This window comes from Oncorhynchus mykiss, chromosome 25 (genome assembly GCF_057628025.1).
Source record: "Oncorhynchus mykiss isolate SJ-2025 chromosome 25, ASM5762802v1, whole genome shotgun sequence".
Classification (NCBI taxonomy): Eukaryota; Metazoa; Chordata; class Actinopteri; order Salmoniformes; family Salmonidae; genus Oncorhynchus; species Oncorhynchus mykiss.
The window spans coordinates 52,995,472-53,017,327 of record NC_143046.1 but is presented as its reverse complement, the minus strand read 5'-3'; the positions used below and the strand labels follow the sequence as shown (position 1 = coordinate 53,017,327).

At 44.3% G+C, this 21,856-nt stretch overlaps 1 protein-coding gene across 1 annotated transcript in view; it reads left to right on the top strand.

Moving 5' to 3' along the window:
- The window catches only part of pacrg (PARK2 co-regulated), a 256,594-nt gene that overhangs the window by 120,770 nt on the left and 113,968 nt on the right, over window positions 1-21,856 (top strand). Inside the window, exons 3-4 of the mRNA XM_021584416.3 lie at window positions 10,937-11,108; window positions 21,019-21,168. Of these exons, the coding sequence (XP_021440091.1) occupies window positions 10,937-11,108; window positions 21,019-21,168 (322 nt within the window). The remainder of the gene's footprint in view (window positions 1-10,936; window positions 11,109-21,018; window positions 21,169-21,856) is intronic.

Genomic DNA, 21,856 nt, shown 5'->3' with positions numbered 1-21,856 from the left:
CCTTGTCATACTCCAGTGTCTCTCTCTTTCTCTCTCTCCCTTGTCATACTCCAGTGTCTCTCTCTCTCTCCCTCCCTTGTCATACTCCAGTGTCTCTCTCTCTCTCCCTCCCTTGTCATACTCCAGTGTCTCTCTCTTTCTCTCTCTCCCTTGTCATACTCCAGTGTCTCTCTCTCTCTCCCTCCCTTGTCATACTCCAGTGTCTCTCTCTGTCTCTCTCTCCCTTCCTTGTCATACTCCAGTGTCTCTCTCTCTCTCTCCCTTGTCATACTCCAGTGTCTCTCTCTCTCCCTCCCTTGTCATACTCCAGTGTCTCTCTCTTTCTCTCTCTCCCTTGTCATACTCCAGTGTCTCTCTCTCTCTCCCTCCCTTGTCATACTCCAGTGTCTCTCTCTTTCTCTCTCTCCCTTGTCATACTCCAGTGTCTCAATCTCTCTCCCTTCCTTGTCATACTCCAGTGTCTCTCTATCTCTCTCCCTCCCTTGTCATACTCCAGTGTCTCTCTCTCTCTCTCCCTCCCTTGTCATACTCTCCGCCTTTGCCCCTATGTCTTGTCATGTTCTATGGTGGAAGGTTGCTATTCTGGCCTAGTTCCGGCTCATTGCTGGGACTCCCCAGCGCGCGCGCACACACACCCAGCTCTAATCTGGGCTTTATAGAAAAGCTTTCATCTTAAAACTGGAGCATGATCCAGGGAGTCTTCAACCGTGGCTATGTTCACTCCACTCATCACACACACACGCCACACGCACGCACTCATACACACACACACACACGCACACACACGCACACACACACACTCCCTGCAGAGCCCAGTTAATTGCACAACCACGGCCCTCTGTGTATAGCAAATCAGGAGGCATGTGAGGTAGAGTTCTCAGCCTGAACCCGACGGTTCCCGACGGCCTTGTCTGGCCTGGTCTTATACCGGGTCGGGCCTCAAAGTTCTGCTCAGAAAACAAAACTTTGTCTGCGGACCTTTTAGCCTACTATGGCCCTCTCTCAATCGCAGCAGCTGCAGACACTAGCAGCACCAGGATTCCAGTATTGGCTGGGCCAGAGACATTTGTTATTTTTTTGATGATTCAAATGTTTCAAATTGCGATACGAATAGGCTGGAGTGCAGTCGGGAGAACGATGTTCCACAAGACCACGACAGGCAGCATATCACAGTATCAGGACAAGCCCATATTCCAATAGCATCCGTTTACGCTGATACATCCTAACAAAATACAGTCTATGACTATCCTGCTAATGTGCCTTGCTGGACCTTGTGAACTATCAAAAGTTGACCCGTAACTGATCCAAATGTTTTCCTAATCAAACATGCATTCAAAACACAGGGCTTTTAAATGCTAATTAAAATTAATTTTGGACCGGAAATCTTGTTATTTATTTATTGTTTCATTATTTAATATTCCCTTTATTTCATTTTAAAATACAAATCTTGAAACACATGAATGAGTTGTATGCTATTTAATGGCATGAATGAATGATTGATTATATTGAAGGAGGCTGTTACGTTAAAACAGATCTTAACAGGACGTGCTCCCACAGCTCGATGGTAGGTAGATTATATAAGGCTGCTACGTAAATCAAGAGCAAAATAATACTCCCTGATTTAGGCTACATGATCGCATACTAAAATGTTTAAAATCAAGAGATTAACTAACCCGAGATTAACTAACCAAATATACAGATGGAGATTCACTGAAACAAAAGCACATTGATTGATTCTCACACAAGTCAGAGACTTTTGGTAGGGAGTAGGACGCGAGTGAAGAGCAAAATCCACTTGTCAAGCTACATTACATGCTAGCAACATGAGCTAGAATCAAGGTGATCATGAGCGCTCACTTCAATTTAGCTAACACTTCCATAGCCTAATTGTAACCAAATAATCCAAACGTATATTCAGTGAAAACCAACCAAAACCGTGCCGAAATCAACATCTAGGTGACCACACACGACCAATGTTGTCACGTCTGCTTCTGGCTCCTCCCCTCCGGCCAGAATACTAACCACCGGTCCTGGGGGTTCATCATTACGCACGCCTGGCACTCATCATTACGCGCACCTGTCAGTCATTATGATTCACCCCTGGACTCCATTACCTTCATAATTTCCTCCCCTTATTATGTCACTCTCCCAGGTTCACTCACCAGTTGGTATTGTTCTTGTGTATCGGCAAACTGCCCTATGTTAGTGTCGTGTTCTTGGTTTTGTTGTTTTATTAAAACGTTTCACCTACACCTGCTTCCGACTCACCTCCCCATCATTACAATGGTTTTAAATTAGTAGAACAGTTGGATATGACTTTCAGAGTTTCAGTGTAAGCAAGAATGACTTGCATTCAATTGCATTAGCCTATCATAACTAAGGTGAGTTTTCGGCTCTCTGCGCTTTTTCTATGCCCGATGGCTGTTTCCTCATCTCCTCACTCTGCTGCCGTCCGCCTCCGCCACATTGTTCTCAACACCAGTTTAAATCAATACTGTTTTCTAGAAATCAGACTTTTTTTCCGGGTACGGGCTCATTTCATTTCTGTGATGTGAGGCTGGACTGGGCTCAGGCTTCAGCTCACCGGTCTTGGGTCGAACCGGGCTTGAATTGTCAGGCCCCATAAACTCTAATATGAGGACAGGGCTCAAAGGCCCTTCGTGTATGTGTACCGTAGCAGCTTATGCCTAGGCAGACGTCTGTTGTTGCGATGCTGTGCATGTGTATAAACTGTTTGCATGTTTAGAGAGAGAGAGACAGGGAGAGAGGGGGATGAAAGAGAGAGGTGTCTATTGTTCACATGTGTGTCTGTGCTGTGAATGAACCTACTTGAGGCATTTTGTGATTCTTTGGCAAGGCTTGAAAGGTGATATGAGAGAGAAAGAGAGAAACCGAGAGAGAGAGAGAGAGAGAGAGAGAGAGAGAGAGAGACGCACACACACACACACACACACACACACACACACACACACACAAACACACACACACACAAACACAGAAAGAGTGCACTACCATGCAAAGTTTCCGCCTCTGCCTCTATAAGCTTTCTCATCATCCTGCTAACGGTAGCAGGATTTGTGCAGTAACAGGAACATGGTCTAATGGGGACAGCCTTTCAATTACAATGGCTAATGATTAGTAACCATAATAGCAAAGTATGCCTGAAAAGGCCTATGGGACCACTGAGTACACATCAAAACAATTCAGTGTGTGTGTGTGTGTGCGCCCCTCTGTCAATGGGTGTATTCCTGCCTGAGAATAGGCTACCCTCTTTGAATGTTTGGATGCATGCCTGTCTAAATATGTGTACGGGGTCTATTTGGGAGCAGAGAGTACAGTACATATGTGGGTGTGTGTTCAGTTGGATTACAGGATTACAGCTGGTTCATGGTGACTATAGTAGTTGATGAATGGGGTGTTCTCAGTGTCGGTGAGGTCCCAATATAAATGAGACCTACATGAAGCCCAGTGGCTTTCCTCTAGGGCAGGCCTGGGCAAAGGCCGGCCCGGGGGCTGTATGCTCAGATCACATAAAGAATTTGCGATAGTAAAGTTTTGAAAAACATTAAAAGCCCAATGAATACTCTCCTTTGTGTAATGATTTAACTCCCACCGCACGTGGGACATTTATTTTGAAGGCACGTATAAATAACAACTGCACAAGGACAGACTATCAGGAATCAAGGTAAGACCCAGATGCAGGCACATCGAAGATGCAGGCACATCGAAGATGCAGGCACATCAAATTGTTTAATAGTTTCATATTTCAACAGGGGCAGGCAATAGACAGGTCAAGGCAGGCAGGGGTCAGTAAACCAGAGGTGGAGCAACAGTACCGGACGGCAGGCAGGATCAGGGTCAGGGTAGGCAGAGGTCAACAATCCAGAGGTGGGGCAAATGTACATGTCGTCAGGCAGGCTCAGGGTCAGGGTCAGGGGCAGGCAGAGTGGTCAGGCAGACGGGCTCAGAGTCAGGGCAGACAAGGGTCAAAACCAGGAGTATGAGAAAAAGGAGAGACTGGGAAAAGCAGGAGCTGAGAACAAAAACAGAAACAGGAGACAAAGGGCTGTTAGAAATAGGTTTGACTCTGGACACATGAAAGGTGGGATGTATACGAAGGGTACGGGGCAACAGAAGACGAACAGCAGAGGGGCTAATAATCTTGGAGATGGGAAATGGGACAATAAACTGGGGGGAGAGTTTGCGGGATTCCCACCCAGAGGGGCAGATCCCGAGTGGATAGCCATACCTTCTGCCCGAGACGATACCGGGGAGCCGTGGTCTGATGGCAATCTGCTTGTCGTCGATACCGGGAGGTGGTCTTGAGGAGGGCTGACCGGGCTTTCCTCCAGGTACGACGACAGCGGCGGGCAAACATCTGGGCAGAAGGTACACCGACCTCTTCCTCCTGCTTGGGGAAGAGCGGGGGCTGATACCCCAGAGAACACTCAAGCGAAGATAGACCCATGGCAGAGCAGGGAAGGGTGTTGCGGGCATACTCGACCCACACCAGCTGCTGGTTCCAGGAGGTGGGGTTGGCGGAGACCAGGCAGCGCAGAGTAGTCTCAAGATCCTGGTTGGCTAGTTACGATTGGCCATTGGACTGGGGGTGGAACCCAGAGGACAAGTTAGCCGACGACCCAATGAGGGCACAGAACACCTTCCAGAACCGGGACAAGAACTGTAGCATCCGGTCGGAGACCATGTCCACGGGCAGTCCATGGATCCAGAAGACGTGCTGCAAGATCAACTAGCTGAGCTGAACCCAGATCAGAAAATTATTTTCCTGCATTGGGTTATTCATCAGGAGGTGCTCTGTAAATGTTTTCTGAAAATGAGCCATGTTGTGGATACAGTCACTAAAGAGGTAAACTTCATAAGAGCAAAATCTTTAAACCACAGACAGTTTCTCATTGTTTGAAGAGACAGAGTCGGGTTATGCAGATCTCCCCAACCACACAAACGTGAGATGGCTGAGTTTGGGGAAGGTGCTTTAAAGGGTGTGGGACCTGAAGTCGGAGATTGCTTAGTTTTTGCAAATGAAAGGGAAATATGTGGATTTCCCTCAACTGCAAGGTATTGAATGGTTGGCTGATTTTGCCTTCACTGTGGCCCTCATGAATGAACTGAATTCCAAACTACAAGGGAAGGGCCTTTTTGTTCATCAGATGTGCAGCCTTTTCAAAGCCTTCAAGTGAAAATTACTCCTCCTGACCCGCCAAGTAGAAGCCAACAATCTCACCCACCTCCCGACACTACGAGTCTGTTCCCTATCAGATGACCAGCGGGAGAAGTATACATCGCTGCTGTGTGCTTTGAACGGTGAGTTTTCTCGCCGTTTTGAGTATTTCAAAGTGTTGGAAAATGACATGCTGTTGGTTTCCTCCACCTTCAATGTGGATAACGCTCCCACTGACCTGTAAATTGAGCTTATCGATCTTCAGTCTGATACTGTGATTGGAGAACTATTCAAAACAATGTCACTGTCGAGGTTGCACCTCTCGATGAACAAAACAAAACTTTCCAAAGATTAGGAGTCATGCACAGGAGATGTTTGTACTGTTTGCGTCAACCCTTGTACAGTATGTGAACAGACATTTTCAGTGATGAAATATAACAAGTCAAGGCACAGATCTTCTCTTATTGACTCTCAGCTCTCAGCAATCCTGCACATAGCGACGTCAGAAACTATACCTGACTTCACTGCTCTAGTCAATGCCCATCAGAGACTTCACTCCTCACACTGACTGAGTAGTTTAAATGTAATGTTGAGCTCTCTCTCTCTTGTGGTTTTGTGCATACCTGTTAACAAGAGTTCTGTCCGTGGTGCTGAATGCACAGTGTACTTTTCCCTCTGTGTCGTTCATTGCATGTTTAATAATGAAAATACCTACCAAAAGGAGAACATGGATGTGGTTTATTTCTGTGCATGTTAAAAAAAGTCAAATAAGTAGCATATCTGGATGTGATTTACAGTAGATATATCTGTCACACAGTCATACACATGATGTATAATCCTGTAATATGATTCTGGCCTGTGATGGCAAAAATATAATCTAATTTGGCCCTCCATGGAAAATCAGGCCTGCTCTAGGTAGATGGCCTGGCACACACACACACACACACACACACACACACACACACACACACACACACACACACACACACACACACACACACACACACACAGACACACACACACACACACACACACACACACACACACACACACATAAACTCAAACACACACACCTTGTTCAGTGTCCTCCTCATTGCTCTGAAGTAGCTAACAGAAATATCACCAACAAGCTCTCGCAGAATTAGATGTTTAACCACGTTCTCCAAACTTTAAATTTAGAAGTTGCTCCAAACGTCAAATTTCTGATCCAGAGATGGGATTACCCAAATGAGTCATTAGTCATGGAGTTATGCCCATCCGCCACCCCGTCCACAACGCCCTAGCAAAACCCAAGCCTATTTGATGGTAATAGTGCTCACTGTTGCCACTAGTGGCCGGTTTTGAAGGCATGTCTTCAAGATAGACGTCCAATTTCGACATCAATCTTGAACGACCTGGCTGATTACCACAGAAACAGGCTGAGCTGGGACCCACACCACACTCTATGCACCCGGCTACCCAACACATGCACACAAATAGACACACACACCCCACTCTCCCCTGTGTACTTGGTGCGCTGGCACATAGTTAGCCTATGCATGCTGCCAATCCAGCCTAGAGCATAGAAGTAGACTTCCATCACCCACCCATTGACTTACAGTACATGGGTATAACACATTCTATGAATTCTATTTCTATGGGCTGGAGGCCCCAGAGACTCTGTGTTTGTCCGAAATGGCACCCTGTTCCCTACGTAGTGCCCTGGGGCCTGGTCAAAAGTAACACATTAGACTAGCCTACATAGTGAATAGGGTGCTATTTTAGACGCAGACTCAGTCAAGTGTTTTAATGAGGAAGCCTTTACTAACTGCTTAGCTGCCGTGTCTCTGCCTCTCTCCACACTGACCAGAGGAGATGTGTGGGCCTCTCTTTGTCGCGGCCCGGCTAATTGCTGCTCAACAACGTCTCTTGCTGTCCCGTCTCATCGATAAAGGCCCTCCGTAGGGAAACCTGGAGGCACCTAAAGACAAACAAACCTGAACGGCCAATCGATAAGAGTGAATGTGAGCGTTACCGGTCAGCCAAAGGCTCCGAACGTGTGTGTGTTTTGTGTGTGGGGTGGGTGAGGTCGGGGAGGTTTGTGTGTGTGCATGCGTGTGTGTCTGTGTGTGTAATTCTCCAGTGCTTCCTGTGTTCTCCTATGGGATCATTACCCATCACTACTCCACTCTGGGCTGTTGTCTGCCTCTGCATTTTGATGCGATTTTGATTAGGCCCTTATCACAGATCTCAGAACAGGCTTCACACAGCTATAATTCTAAATCCCCTTGACTTGAATGCCATAGATAGATTATCTTAATGTGTTTTTCATATTGAGGCCATAAACTATCAAAATGAAGAAAGTCGCACACTCCATGTATAAACTCCCAGCAATTGAATGGGTATTTACCTAATACATTGCTGGGAGTTTATACATGGAGTGTTCGACTTTCTTTATTTTGATAGTTTATAGTTTCGCCGTTAGTCAGCACCTCCACACAAACTATTATTTCTGGGTGTGCACCAGCTCATGTTTTTTAAATTTCATATTGAGGCCACCAGTTGCGTATAAAGGTTCATATTTAAAGCTGGAATCCATACTTGGGGAAACTGCCAACATGCTCTAACAGTCTCACTGCAGAATTAGACGTTTATCCACGTTTCTGCCAACATCACATTTTGTAAGTTGTTTCAAACTGCAAATTCAGAAGGTTAATAAGGGTTAAGGTTTTTGATATGCTAAAACAACATTAAAACATGAAGTTTAAAGGCACTCATTCAGAATGGTTAAGGTAAGGGATAAGATGTGTCCACCACTGGGACCGAACACCCGTAACGCGTCAAGCACAAGCGTATATCCTTTTCCGATATTATAACAACAAAGAAGTTACTTTACTAAACAGCTGACACTGTTTTCTTTTCATCTGACGTCATTGAAAGGCATTGCATGCGCAATAGAAGAACAGTGTACCGTATTTTTTCTCTCCTCACCATTCTGAATGCTCCTCTCCTCCATTTCATAAGTGGATTTCAGCTTAAAAAAGAGACCCTTTTTTAAACACTTTTTTAAATCAGATATCGGACCATTTTATAATCCACTGACTATGTCATTGTCTGCTGCAGCCTATATGGCCACTCTGTATTAGAGGTCGACCGGTTATGATTTTTCAACGCCGATACCGATTATCGGAGGACCAAAAAAGCCGATACCGATTAATCGGCGATTTAAAAAAAAATGTATTTGTAATAATGACAATTACAACAATACTGAATGAACACTTATTTTAATTTAAAATAATACATAAATAAAATCAATTTAGCCTCAAGTAAATAATGAAAGATGTTCCATTTGGTTTAAATAATGCAAAAACAAAGTGTTGGAGAAGAAAGTAAAAGTGCAATATGTGTTATGTAAGAAAGCTAACGTTTCAATTCCTTGCTCAGAACATGAGAACATGAAAGCTGGTGGTTCCTTTTAACATGAGTCTTCAATATTCCCAGGTAAAAAGTTTTAGGTTGTAGTTATTATTGGAATTATAGGTCTATTTCCCTCTACACCATTTGTACTTCATTATCCTTTGACTATTAGATGTTCTTATAGGCACTTTAGTATTGCCAGTGTAACAGTATAGCTTCCGTCCCTCTCCTCGCTCCTCCCTGGGCGTGAACCAGCAACACAACGACAACAGCCACCATCGAAGCAGCGTTACCCATGCAGAGCAATGCTTGACGCAATGCTTGACGCAATGCTTGACGCACAATGACAATTGCTTGACGCAAAATTTTGCCAGCACAGCTGCTGGCAAAATGCACGAAAGTGCTGTTTGAATGAATGTTTACGTGCCTGCTTCTGCCTACCACCACTCAGTCATATACTTAGATACTTGTATGCTTGTATGCTCAGTCAGATTATATGCAACGCAGGACACGCTAGATAATATCTAGTAATATCATCAACCATGTGTAGCTAACTAGTGATTATGATTGATTGTTTTTTATAAGATAAGTTTAATGCTAGCTAGCAACTTACCTTGGCTTATTGCATTCGCGTAACAGGCAGTCTCCTTGTGGAGTGCAAGGAGAGAGAGGCAGGTCGTTATTGCGTTGGACTCGTTAACTGGTTGCAAGATTGGATCCCCCGAACTGACAAGGTGAAAATCTGTCATTCTGCCCCTGAACGAGGCAGTTAACCCACCGTTCCTAGGCCGTCATTGAAAATAAGAATGTGTTCTTAACTGACTTGCCTAGTTAAATAAAGGTATTTTAAAAAATACAGATTTCCGATTGTTATGAACACTTGTAATCGGCTCTAATTAATCGGCCATTCCGATTAATCGATCGACCTCTACTCTGTATCTCTGCTTGAAGTGTTTTCTCTGTTCCTATGTGACTCGTCCTGCCACAGTGTCATCTCTCCTCCCACTCTCTCCCGCCGCATATTTGCTTTTGTTCTTGTCTCCTTGCCCGCCGAGCTGACTCACAATGATGATCTTGACCAAGCCGTAAAAGGTCAAGGTTAGCCAACAAATTGCCTCAAAGCAATCAGCCCTATCGGTCTCTCTGCTAACACACCATTTGCTCTCTCTCTCTCTCTCTCGCTCTTTCTCTTTCTCTTTCTCTTTCTCTCTCTCTCTCTCTCTCTCTGTTTACCCACGCGACTCGTGTCAGGGGGTCCGCCCACTTTGAAGTCGCACCTCTAGAGCAAGGGCTCTGCGAGAGCCGGGGACATCAAAGCAACCGTGGTCCACGTGGTGGTGACATTTCGGCGGCAGAGTGACCCAGTGGGGTGTAGCAGGGATTGGGACGATGTGGCTCAGCTGTCCTTTAAGACCCCTGGCTGCTCCAGGGCTGTGGGGTGTTTGCCTCTACTCTACACAGGATTGGCTTTCATTACATGAAACAGGATCCCCCCCCTTACCCCTCGGCCAACAATAGAGCCACCACAGTGCTCTGGAGTTCATACAATCTACTGTAACCAGAACTTCTGTGGACACACATGTGCTCCAAACACACACACAAGCACACGCACATGGTCGCGGGCGCCCGTACACACACACACACACACGTTAAAGACACAGAGACGGACGGACAGACAGACACACACACAGACACTCACACACAAAGGGAAAGTGTGTGAAAGGGTAGCTAGGGGTGCCCTTGTCACCTGGCCTTTCCTGTCAAGTTTGGTGCGAGTTCATCACAACACAAGTCATTCTGCTGCTATGCCTACTTCAATACATTGTAACATACCCAATATCAAAGCATGTAATCCACACAGGTTCAGTAGCTGAAGGAATGTTTTTATGTGTGTAGGCTGGTGTTGCTGTTTAGGCTTAAACAGCGTTACAGACAGGTGTTATTAATGTGTCGGCCCACAGGGTACCACATGTAGGGGTGTCATGATCTCCCCAACAGCTGTCTTCAGCTGTGGCTGGTATTGTAAACACCTTCTAAAGCCAGGCTTGGTTAGAAGGCTTGGCCCTGGATATTGTGTGAGTCCAAGGACAAACAAAACAAACGGGCATAAGATGAGGAAAGACCATGACTGTGTTCTATTACAATGTAGAGGATGAACTAGGGGAGATCCCCTTACGTTGGTTCACTCACATTCAGTCCCTGGTGACTGTGTCGTTGTGTGTGTCTGTGCCGTGTCTGTGTCTGCAGAGCTGTTTCAAACATTTCCAGGAATCAACATGTTTCCAGGAATGCTAGCTGTTACAAAGCCATCTCATTGATGGAAATGTGTGTGTGTGTGTGTGTGTGTGTGCGTTGTCCCAGGTGGAGATCGAGAAGCTCGACTACCACCACTACCTCCCTTTGTTCTTCGACGGGCTGTGTGAGACTGTGCACCCCTATGAGTTCTTCGCCCGCCAGGGGGTCCACGACATGCTCGAGCACGGGGGCACCAAGATCCTGCCCGTCATCCCCCAACTCATCATCCCCATCAAAAGTGAGTGGCTAAACGTTATTGAAGCGTCACAGAAAACACTGCCGTAACGTTATTACAGCACAGACACTACTGTTAAACGCAACCACAACACTTATCATCATCCTTTTCAAGACTGAGTGGCCCCAAACATTACAGCAACATCGCAGGAATAATGGCACAACATTATCAGACCATAAACACGACTCTTTCATACAACCACAACCCTCTCGCAGCAAATCTAGGCCAAATCTCCTATAACAAGATTATAAAGAGATCATTTACCAACGTGTGGCCAGTAACCACAAGCCGGAAAGACATGGATTGACAATGTATAAACCCCCAATGCCCTATTCTTCAGCCACTAGTTGTTGCCATCCACACAGTGAAGACCTCAGTGAAAAGCCCACATATGGCTCCTTGCATCTTCCAGACCTATTATTATTAGACAGCAGGGCTAAGTGTTCTTGTTTTGCTGTTAGTGGATGAGACCCAGTCATAAGGCAAGGCTGCCAAGCTCCCATGAATATGGGGATGCGCTACATTTAAATGTGCTTTGCCTCTCTGACTCTGGCGAGTCCGGCAGGACAGCACCTCATTGGTTCGGTAACGTCTGCTTCCAACTCACTCCCTCAAACAGGTGGATCCCCTGAACGCAGCTCACTTTCCAGCCCACTTTCCAGCTGACACTCTCAAACACCTAGATCCCCCTGAACGCAGCTCACTTTCCAGCCCACTTTCCAGCTCACACTCTCAAACACATAGATCCCCTGAACGCAGCTCAGTCTCCAGATCCCAATCACCTGAATTCTAACCACCTGTTCACGCACCTGTATGTCATTATCACACCCTATTTAGTTCAGTTCTTTGCACCCCATCACTGTGAGGTATTGTTTGTTTTGTGACACACTCTTTCGGAGCTCTGTTTTTCCCGTGATTTACTCCTCCCGTGTATGCTAGTTTTTTCCTGCCTCACTAACGACACCTTTTGCCTATTCCCTGCCTGTACTTTAGCCTATCGGATTTCCTGTTATCAACCTATTTCCTGACCTCCCGGACTATGTTACTAGCCTTTTCCCTGCCTGTACTTTAGCCTATCGGATTTCCTGTTATCAACCTATTGCCTGACCTTCCGGACGACGCTACTAGCCTTTTCCCTGCCTGTACTGTTGCCCTTTTGGACCCCCTGTGTATGACCTTCTGCCTGCCCCTGGACCCAGCTACCTGCCTCCTCCTGTCGTCCTTTGCAATAAACACCCGCTGCGTCCTGCGCTTGAAACCAGCACTCTGTCTCCCCTCGTGTTCATTACAGGTTTGTCCTGAAATCACACGCACAGTTGGCAGGCCGCAGGCTAGTTGGTCACGTCCAGGGGTGAGCGGGGACTAGCAAAAATAGCTTCAACATTTAGACAGGGATGAAACGACGAACACACAGGCTTCTAAGTTGTTATATGTAGAAAAATATATAATGTATGATTCAGTATGCTTGTATGCTAGCATGCTCTCACTCTCTCACACACACACACACACACACAAACATACGCTAACTTTCCACACACTGAGAGGGTTTGTTTTGCAATGGAGCCAACTAAGTGTCAGTTTCAAAGTGGGAGATTTTAAGCGGCGCCCAGTAAGTGAGTTTGAGCAGTTGGCCGTGTGTGTGTGTGTGTGTGTGTGTGTGCGCTCAGTGTTTCAGCGCCTGCTGAGGCAGAGGGGTGGAACGACCAACATGAGGCAGGGCCGCTGGAGACATGAAGACATGCTGACAGGTTGACCCTGGCAATAGAGTACACACACACACACTGCTTACTGAGTCGCAACAGAGGACGGACAGAGCATGGCCCAGTGCACATCATAACACCAAGACACAACGGTGTGTGTGTGTGTGTGTACATGTGTTTTGGTTTTTGTGTATGTGACTTTTAGTTGTTTACTTGATTTACACTAGAATTCCCATTTTTCAATTTATTCACATAGTTTGTTTAATTTACCAATTGATTTCATTTGAGAAAGTCTGATTGCTGTCTGGTCATGCGTTCAGCTGTTTCACAACACTCTAAAACCAAATGGCTGCATATCGATATATGATTTTTAGACTATCGACAACTCATAAATGTGATTAATGTGTTTTATAAATAAAAGAGAGCTGACATTGTGTTTTTGACTGAGACGATTATTGCTTTGATGCCTCGTTTTCAAAAATTGTCCTTGGTGGTACTAGGCCTATACTGCTTAGATCTGTATCCTCTCATACACGTGTTCAAACACACACACACACACACACACACACACACACACACACACACACACACACACACGCACTGGCAGGCCAGGACTCATACCCGAGTCCACGTAGCCACTATGTCCACTCATGCATACTGACTCCCTCATATAGTAGCTACAAATTCCTAAGACCCAAAGGTGAACCATTCCTTATGAAAACGCACATCTAGCTGTGATAATGGAATTTTAAATGGCCTTCTTGTTATTAGCTTCTTGGTTTATTAAAATCAGGCCCATTTTTGCCTGCCATGCGTCAAACCCGCCGGCCCATGTCTGTGTTGCAGATTAATTACTTTTCAATAGAACTCCAAGGAAGGAGGGAAAAATAAGTGCAGGCTGCAATCTGAAAGGCAGAAAGTTTTCTCTGACTGACGTTAATATAGAAGCCTCCATCTGGCTGGCGCTAGCGGGCTGTTATCTTGCGACTGGCTAAATCACGTTGTTGGACTCTGAATTTTGATGATCATGAGTCATGACTTCGGGTCACCCGATGAGAATACGCAATGGGCTGTGCCGTTGTCATAGACCTTTACTCTGAAACTGAACTCAGGTCAATGTGGAGTGCGCTCGCCTCCTTGCACCCACCTGTCACAGAGGCTACATTAGGCTAGAACAGGGTTCCCTAAATGGGTTTCCAAACCTAGGTCCGCAGGTTTTCTTAGCAAAATAATAAGGGAAGGGGATACCTAGTCAGTTGTACAACAATGCATTCAACTGAAATGTGTCTTCTGCATTTAACCCAACCCCTCTGAATCAGAGAGGGGGGGCTGCCTTAATCGACATCCACGTCTTCGGCACCCGGGGAACAGTGGGTTAACTGCCTTGCTCAGGGGCAGAACGACAGATTTTTACTTTGTCAGCTCAAGGTATTTGATCAAATCCTGGGATTTGAGCCTGCAACCTTTCGGTTACTGGCTCAACTCTCCAACCCATCACCTGCCGACCAATTGTGGATTAAATTGATTCAATTGAGATTTCTTGTCACTGGCCTACACTTAATACATTCCTTAATGTCAAAGTAGAATTATGTTTTTCAAATTCTTTACAAATTAACAAAACATTTAAAGCTGAAATTTCTTCAGTCAATAAGTATTCAATCTCTTTGTTATGCCAAGCCTAAATAAGTTCAGGACTAAAAATGTGCTTAAAACCTGTTTGGGATAGGGGGCAGCATTTTCACGTTCGGATGAAAAGCGTGCCCAGAGTAAACTTCCTGCTACTCTGGCCCAGAAGCGAATATATGCATATCATTAGGAGTATTTGATAGAAAACACTCTGAAGTTTCTAAAACTGTTTGAATGATGTCTGTGAGTATAACAGAACTCATATGGCAGGCGAAAACCTGAGAAAAATCCAACCAGGAAGTGGGAAATCTGAGGTTCGTAGTTTTTCAACTTTTTCAACTCATGTTAGTGATTATTTTATTTATATTTCTGCTTTTTGTGACTCCTCTCTTTGGCTGGAAAATGGCTGTGTGTTTTTGTGACTAGGATCTGACCTAACATAATCATATGGTGTGCTTTCGCTGTAAAGCCTTTTTGAAATCGGACACAATTGGTAGATTAACAAGAAGTGTATCTTTAATTTGGTGTATTGCACGAAAGTTACAGCGGAATGTTGTCAAGCGGAACCCCTAGCCATAAGTTATTAACAAGTCACATAATAAGTTGCCTGGACTCACTCTGTGTGCAATAATAGTGTTTAACATGATTTTTGACTGACTACCTCATCTCTGTACTCCACACATACAATTATCTGTGTGGTCCCTCAGTCGAGCAGTGAATTTCAAACATAGATTCAACCACAAAGATTGGGGGGATTTTCCAATGCCTCGCAAAAAAGGGCACATATTGGTATATATATATACATATAAAAAGAGACACTGAATATCCCTTTGGATGGTGTATCAATACACCCAGTCACTACAAAGATACAGGCATCCTTTCTAAATGAGTTGCCGGAGAGGAAGGAAACCACTCAGAGATTTCACAATGAGGCCAATGGTGACTTTAAAACAGTTACAGAGTTTAATGGCTGTGATAGGAGAAGACTGAGGATGGATCAACAACATTGTAGTTACTCCACAATACTAACCTAATTGACAGAGTTAAAAGAAGAAAGCCTGTACAGAATAAAAAATATTCCAAAACATGCATCTGGTTTGCAACAAGGCACTAAAGTAACACTACAAAGAAATTGGCAAAGCAATTTACTTTTTGTCCTGAATGCAAAGTGTTGTTTGGTGAAAATACAATACAACACATTACTGAGTAAGACTCCATACTGTCAAGCATTGTGGTGGCTGCATCATGTTATGGGTTTGCTTGTAATTGTTAGGGACTGAGGAGTTTTTCGGGATAAAAAAATCAATTGAATGGAGCTAAGCACGGGCCAACTCCTAGAGGAGAACCTGGTTCAGTCTGCTATCCACCAGACACTGGGAGATGAATTCCCCTTTCAGCAGGACAATAACCCAAAACAGATTAACCCAAATCTACACTGGAGTTGCTTACCAAGAAGACAGTGAATGTTCCTGAATGGCCGAGTTACAGTTTTGACTTAAATATTCTTGTAAATCTATGGCAAGACCTGAAAAAAGTTGTCTACCAATGATCAACAACCAATTTTACAGAGCTTGACGATTTTTGAAAAGAATAATGGGCAAATGTTGCACAATTCAGGTGTAGAAAGCTCTTAGAAACTCAGAAATACAAACATCTGTAATTTCTGCCAAAGGTGATTCTAACATGTATTGACTCATGGGGCTACTTATCAAATCAAGATATATTAGAATTTTCCTCCACTTTGACATTAGAGAATTTTGTGTAGATTGGCGACAAAAATGACAATTAAATTAATTTTAATCCCACTTTGTAACACAACAAAATGTGAAAAAAGTCTAGGGGTGTGAATACTTTATGAAGCCCTTATATATGTGATTGTAAACAAATGTACGCAAGGTTTGAAATTATTATGTTTTAGTTAATATGTTATATTTGTTTGGGCTTCTTGCGGACAATTTCCCTTCTACAAATGATTAGTAATTATATTTTTAACCCCCTGACCATCCGCTCAAGAAATAAAATCAGCCCATGGCTGAATCTAGTTGATAATCCCTGGGCTAGAATGATTGAGAAAAGGTTGAGTATTATGATGTGTTGCTTTTGAAACCTTGAAAGGCCTCAATCATGGCACAGGAGGGATTCTTTTTAGCACTTTGAGCCCAGATTGTCTGTAAAATAACACAGACAAACTTTAACATTGTCATTCCAACACTACCTTTTTCAATCGGAGGAAATAAATTATGAGAAAATTATACTGATATGCTGTCACAAGCATTTCCTACCCTCTTTAAATAAGGAACAAAATTCTCAGCCACGTCTCCATTGAGCCTCCACAGATTGGCGTAACATTTGTTCACTCTACGAGACCAAAATTAAATTTTCATTACAAGGAGATCCCCGGCTTAGGAAAGAGAACATTTCGCAGTGATCTGAAAAGTATATTTATATTACAACAAACTCGATTGACTAAAATCTTCAAAATGCCACTCACCTGTGACATTTGGGGGAGATGAGAATACAACGCTGCGCTTATTTTTTGGGGGAGAACAGAATATCTAATAGACGCGGCTTGAATAGATGATTACTTTATTCATATCCGATGTGATGCGGATTGTACCAAACGTTAATACATCCGACTCAGATTCTCCCCCTTTTGTGAGAGGCGAGAGCCTGGATGAATAATTGAACAGTCCCACGGTCCAAATGTCACAGCTAGGGAAAATTGTTTGCACTTGTGGTAATTAGAATTTCATTATTTGTTATGTGCGTTTGAAATCCCTGTCAGTCCAGATTCAACCTTATTACCGTGATGGCAGATAGCTCTCCCCGTGTGTGAAAGAACAGGAGAAAGATCCTATAATGGATACGCTCATACTGCCTTGTCTGTAACACTAATACACGCACAGTCACACGTGCATGCACACACAGATGCGCGTAAACGCACAAAAAAGCATATCCACACCCACACACACATTGAATGGAATGTATAAAATATGAAGGCTTGGAATGAAAGATGATAGGACCATCCATTCTTCATGTTCACATCCTGTCACACAGAGCATGTGTATAAGTGACACCTCTGGGTTTGACGACACAATGTCCTTGTAATGGAATGTTAGCGGTGTGTGTATGAGTGTGTCATCGGTGTGTGTGGATTACACATTCTCTGTCTCTGACTGAGAGTGGGTTTGACATGAATATCACTTGTTTGTGATTGTGTGCATGCCTGTGTGTGTGCGTGCGTGTGTGTGCGTGCAAGTGTGTGTTTTTTGCGTGCATGCGAATGTGTGTGTGTGTGTGCATCACCTCTCCAGAGCTGTTTTTCCCCTCTCATGTCAACCTGTCAGGCCTGTCTCAGTGCAGTGCAGTATGGCTGGAAGGTAGGCTGTGTCTGCGTGTGTGACAGCCATGCATTTGAATATGAGCTGTTTTAACACTCAGGCCACAGGTGACGCCGCATGCCGCTCCCTAAGTGTACTAACTGTCATACTACCCATTTTATGGTTCCTGACCCCCCCCCCCCCCTCCTCCCCCTCTCTCCCTCGCTCCCCTCCTTCGCCTGCTAACATAATTCATTCTCGCCCTCTATGTCAGACATGTGTTTTCCCCCAGATAGCTTAGCTTCTCCCTTTTATTATTCAAGATTTGTTTTTGCATGAATAGTTATAACTCCTTTTAGTTCTGTTTATGACAATATCCACTTAAAGGGACTAAGAGCTATTGGGACTGTCCTCTAGCTGCTTCAGCGGCTTTGAAGATAAATGTTTTAACGGTTAGATTGTGTTTATCTTGGTTTTAAATGGGCAATCTGCTACATCCATTTTAGGACTTAGAAATTAATGATATACAGTGCATTCGGAAAGTATTCAGACCCCTTGAATTTTACAACATTTTGTTACGTTACAGCCTTAATCGAAAATGGATTCAATTGCTCTTCCCCCTCATCAATCTACACAGGTTTTCATGAAGGATCTCTCTGTACTTTGCTCTGTTCGCCTTTCCCTTGATCCTGACTAGTCTCCCAGTCCCTGCCACTGAAAAACGTCCCCACAGCATGATGCTGCCACTACCATACTTCATCGTAGGGATGATGCCAGGTTTCCTCCGGACGTGACGCTTGGCATTCAGGACAACGAGTTCAATCTTGGTTTCATCAGGCCAGAGAATCTTGTCTCTCATTGTCTGAGAGTCTTTAGGTGCCTTTTGGCAAACTCCAAGGTTGTCATGTGCCTTTTACTGAGGAATTGCTTCCGTCTGGTCACTCTACCATAATAGTCTGAAAGGTGGGGTGCTGCAGAGATGATTGTCCTTCTGGAAGGTTCTCCCATTTCCACAGAGGGACTCTGGAGCTCTGTCAGAGTGACCATCGGGTTCTTGGTCACCTCCCTGACCAAGAATAATGGCCACTGTGTTTTTGGGAACCTTCAATGCTGCAGACATTTTAGTACCCTTCCCCAGATCTGTGCCTCGACACAATCCGTTCTCGGAGCTTTACGGACAATTCCTTCGATCTCATGGCTTATGGGGAGTGGGGCAAACAAGTATTTGATACACTGACGATTTTGCAGGTTTTCCTACTTACAAAGCATGTAGAGGTCTGTCATTTTTATCATAGGTACACTTCAACTGTGAGAGACGGAATCTAAAACAAAAATCCAGGAAATCACATTGTATGATTTTTAAGTAATTAATTTGCAATTAAACAGCAGCAATGCAGTTCTTGACACACTCAAACTGGAGCACCTGGTACCTACTACCATACCCCGTTCAAGGGCACTTAAATATTTTGTCTTACCCGTTCTTCACCCTCTGAATGGCACACATATACAATCCATGTCTCAATTGTCTCAAGACTTACAAATCCTTCTTTAACCTGTCTCCTCCCCTTCATGTACGCTGATTGAAGTGGATTTAACAGGTGACATCAATAAGGGATCATAGCTTTCACCTGGATTCACCTGGCCAGTCTATGTCATGGAAAGGTTTGTACATTCAGTGTACACTTGGCTTGTCCTAGCTCATTTGTAAACAATACATTTTGATACATTACTAGCTCAAAAAACTAAATCTGCAACAATGACAAGTTAATTAGTGGGTGATGTATATTTCAGAACCAAAGTGGGGGGGACAAAAAGTTGTCTACTTTGCCCCCCCACCCCCCTTAATCTGATAGTGGTAGTGGGGTGGTAGACGCCTAGTCTCCCTTATTGCTCAGATCAGGTGCCTACATAGTGGCACACACACACACACACACACACACACACACACACACACCACACACACACACACACACACACACACACACACAGACACACACGGACACAGACACACAGAAGTTGCCTCAGACAGATCCAGCTCATAGAGGCCCAGCTTTTGAGCTCCATCAGCAAGCGATTTTAAGAATGGAAAATGAATTTGTTTATGCAACTAATGTTATCGCATCGAAACGAATCGCATCAAATCGTTTCAAACTAAAACGTATCGTTCACGCATCATATCATAACCCATGTCTCAAGATGCATATCAAATCCTAAATTCTTGCTTGAGAAATTGCTCTTTGCTAAGAAGCATTTTCCTTCTTGTTGACCATTTTTATTGAGAACAATCACAGTAAGGTACTTAATTGTTACCCAGAAATGATTTAATATGGATAAAAATGGCTGCATTGGACCTTTAAAGCAACACTTTATTATTGTAATGAGCCAGATAAACAACAGGTTCACAACAGCAGGGGTCTGTGGAAGTCTATTGGTTTGTTAGAGGGATGGTTCAAAAGGAGGAAAACATATGTAAGGAGTCACCTGAGAAGTGCCACACACACCTCTCCTCCCACCAATCTGCCCACTAACACCCACACAGAGACACGCACGCACACGCAGCGACATACTGTACATGCATGTATGTACACACACACACTCACACACCCAATGTCGCCCACACACACAAGCTAGTAATCCTTAGTTACAAATCACAGATGTTTTCCTCTCTTCCGTCCCTTTTTTTCTCCCTCTTTTGTTCTCCCTATCAGCGGGAGATGGAGTTAAGTGCAGCTGTCGGCCAAATTGCCAGTGATTGTCTCTCACTTATTCCTTCCTGTCTCTGTGGTGCCTTTTGAAATCTCTGATTGCAGCCAGTCATTTCAAGTCAAAGGCTGGCACCAAAAACCATTGATTTCAGTGGAGGTAGTGTGAATGCCGCGTGACCTCATTCTGTCTTTTCTGCTAAATGTGCTAAATGTTAACAATAGGGGGGCTGAATCGTTAATTCTCAATCACACACCACCCTAGGGAAAGCCTCTATGAAAACAAGCACACACACACACAACCCCCTCTCCCAGACCTGTAACCCCTGACCTCTATCCTGTGTGCACTCCATAGAAATAGAATCACTAGATGAGCCGTCACCATTCAAATCAATGTATAGTTCCGGGTGGACGGCGGCCATATTGAATGTACCAATAACTATGATCATGAATTCATTCTATTTCTATGGTGCCCATAACCATGTAAATCAATGTATGGTTATGAGTGTACCCATAACAATAATAACATTCTATTTCTTTGGTGCCCTTCCTCTCTGTCTCACAGATGCCTTGAACACGCGGAACAGGCAAGTGATCTGCACCACGCTGAAGGTGCTGCAGCACCTGGTGGTGTCTGGAGAAATGGTGGGAGAGGCCCTGGTACCCTACTACAGACAGATCCTGCCCATCCTCAACATCTTCAAGAACATGAACAGTGAGTCACTTACATTATAGATCAAGCCTATACTGTGTGTCTGGCAGTATGTGTATGTTGGTGAATTTGACGGGTAGTCCGAGCGGGATTTAAACGCGCGACCCTGCAACAGCTACGCTACCTAAGCCATTACGCCATCCTCAAAAATGCTGAACCACTTGGTGAGGTTGCTGGTGTTGTGCTACGGTATGTTTGCGAGTATGTACAGTATGTAGCCTATGTCTTTGACTGATGACAACAGCGATACTGTTCATGTTCACTAGGCTAATTGGTGAAAGGACAGTTTAAATGGCAGATGTGGTATCTTTAATTTATATATATATATTTTAGGGGGTAGATCAGCTTTACTATTGCAGATAGATTGTAGGTTCCATCAATGTGATTGTCTGAATCGTTTCCAATCCCCCATATATTTAAATATATACAGTGCCAGTCAAATCAAATCAAATGTATTTATATAGCCCTTCGTACATCAGCTGATATCTCAAAGTGCTGTACAGAAACCCAGCCTAAAACCCCAAACAGCAAGCAATGCAGGTGTAGAAGCACGGTGGCTAGGAAAAACTCCCTAGAAAGGCCAAAACCTAGGAAGAAACCTAGAGAGGAACCAGGCTATGTGGGGTGGCCAGTCCTCTTCTGGCTGTACCGGGTGGAGATTATAACAGAACATGGCCAAGATGTTCAAATG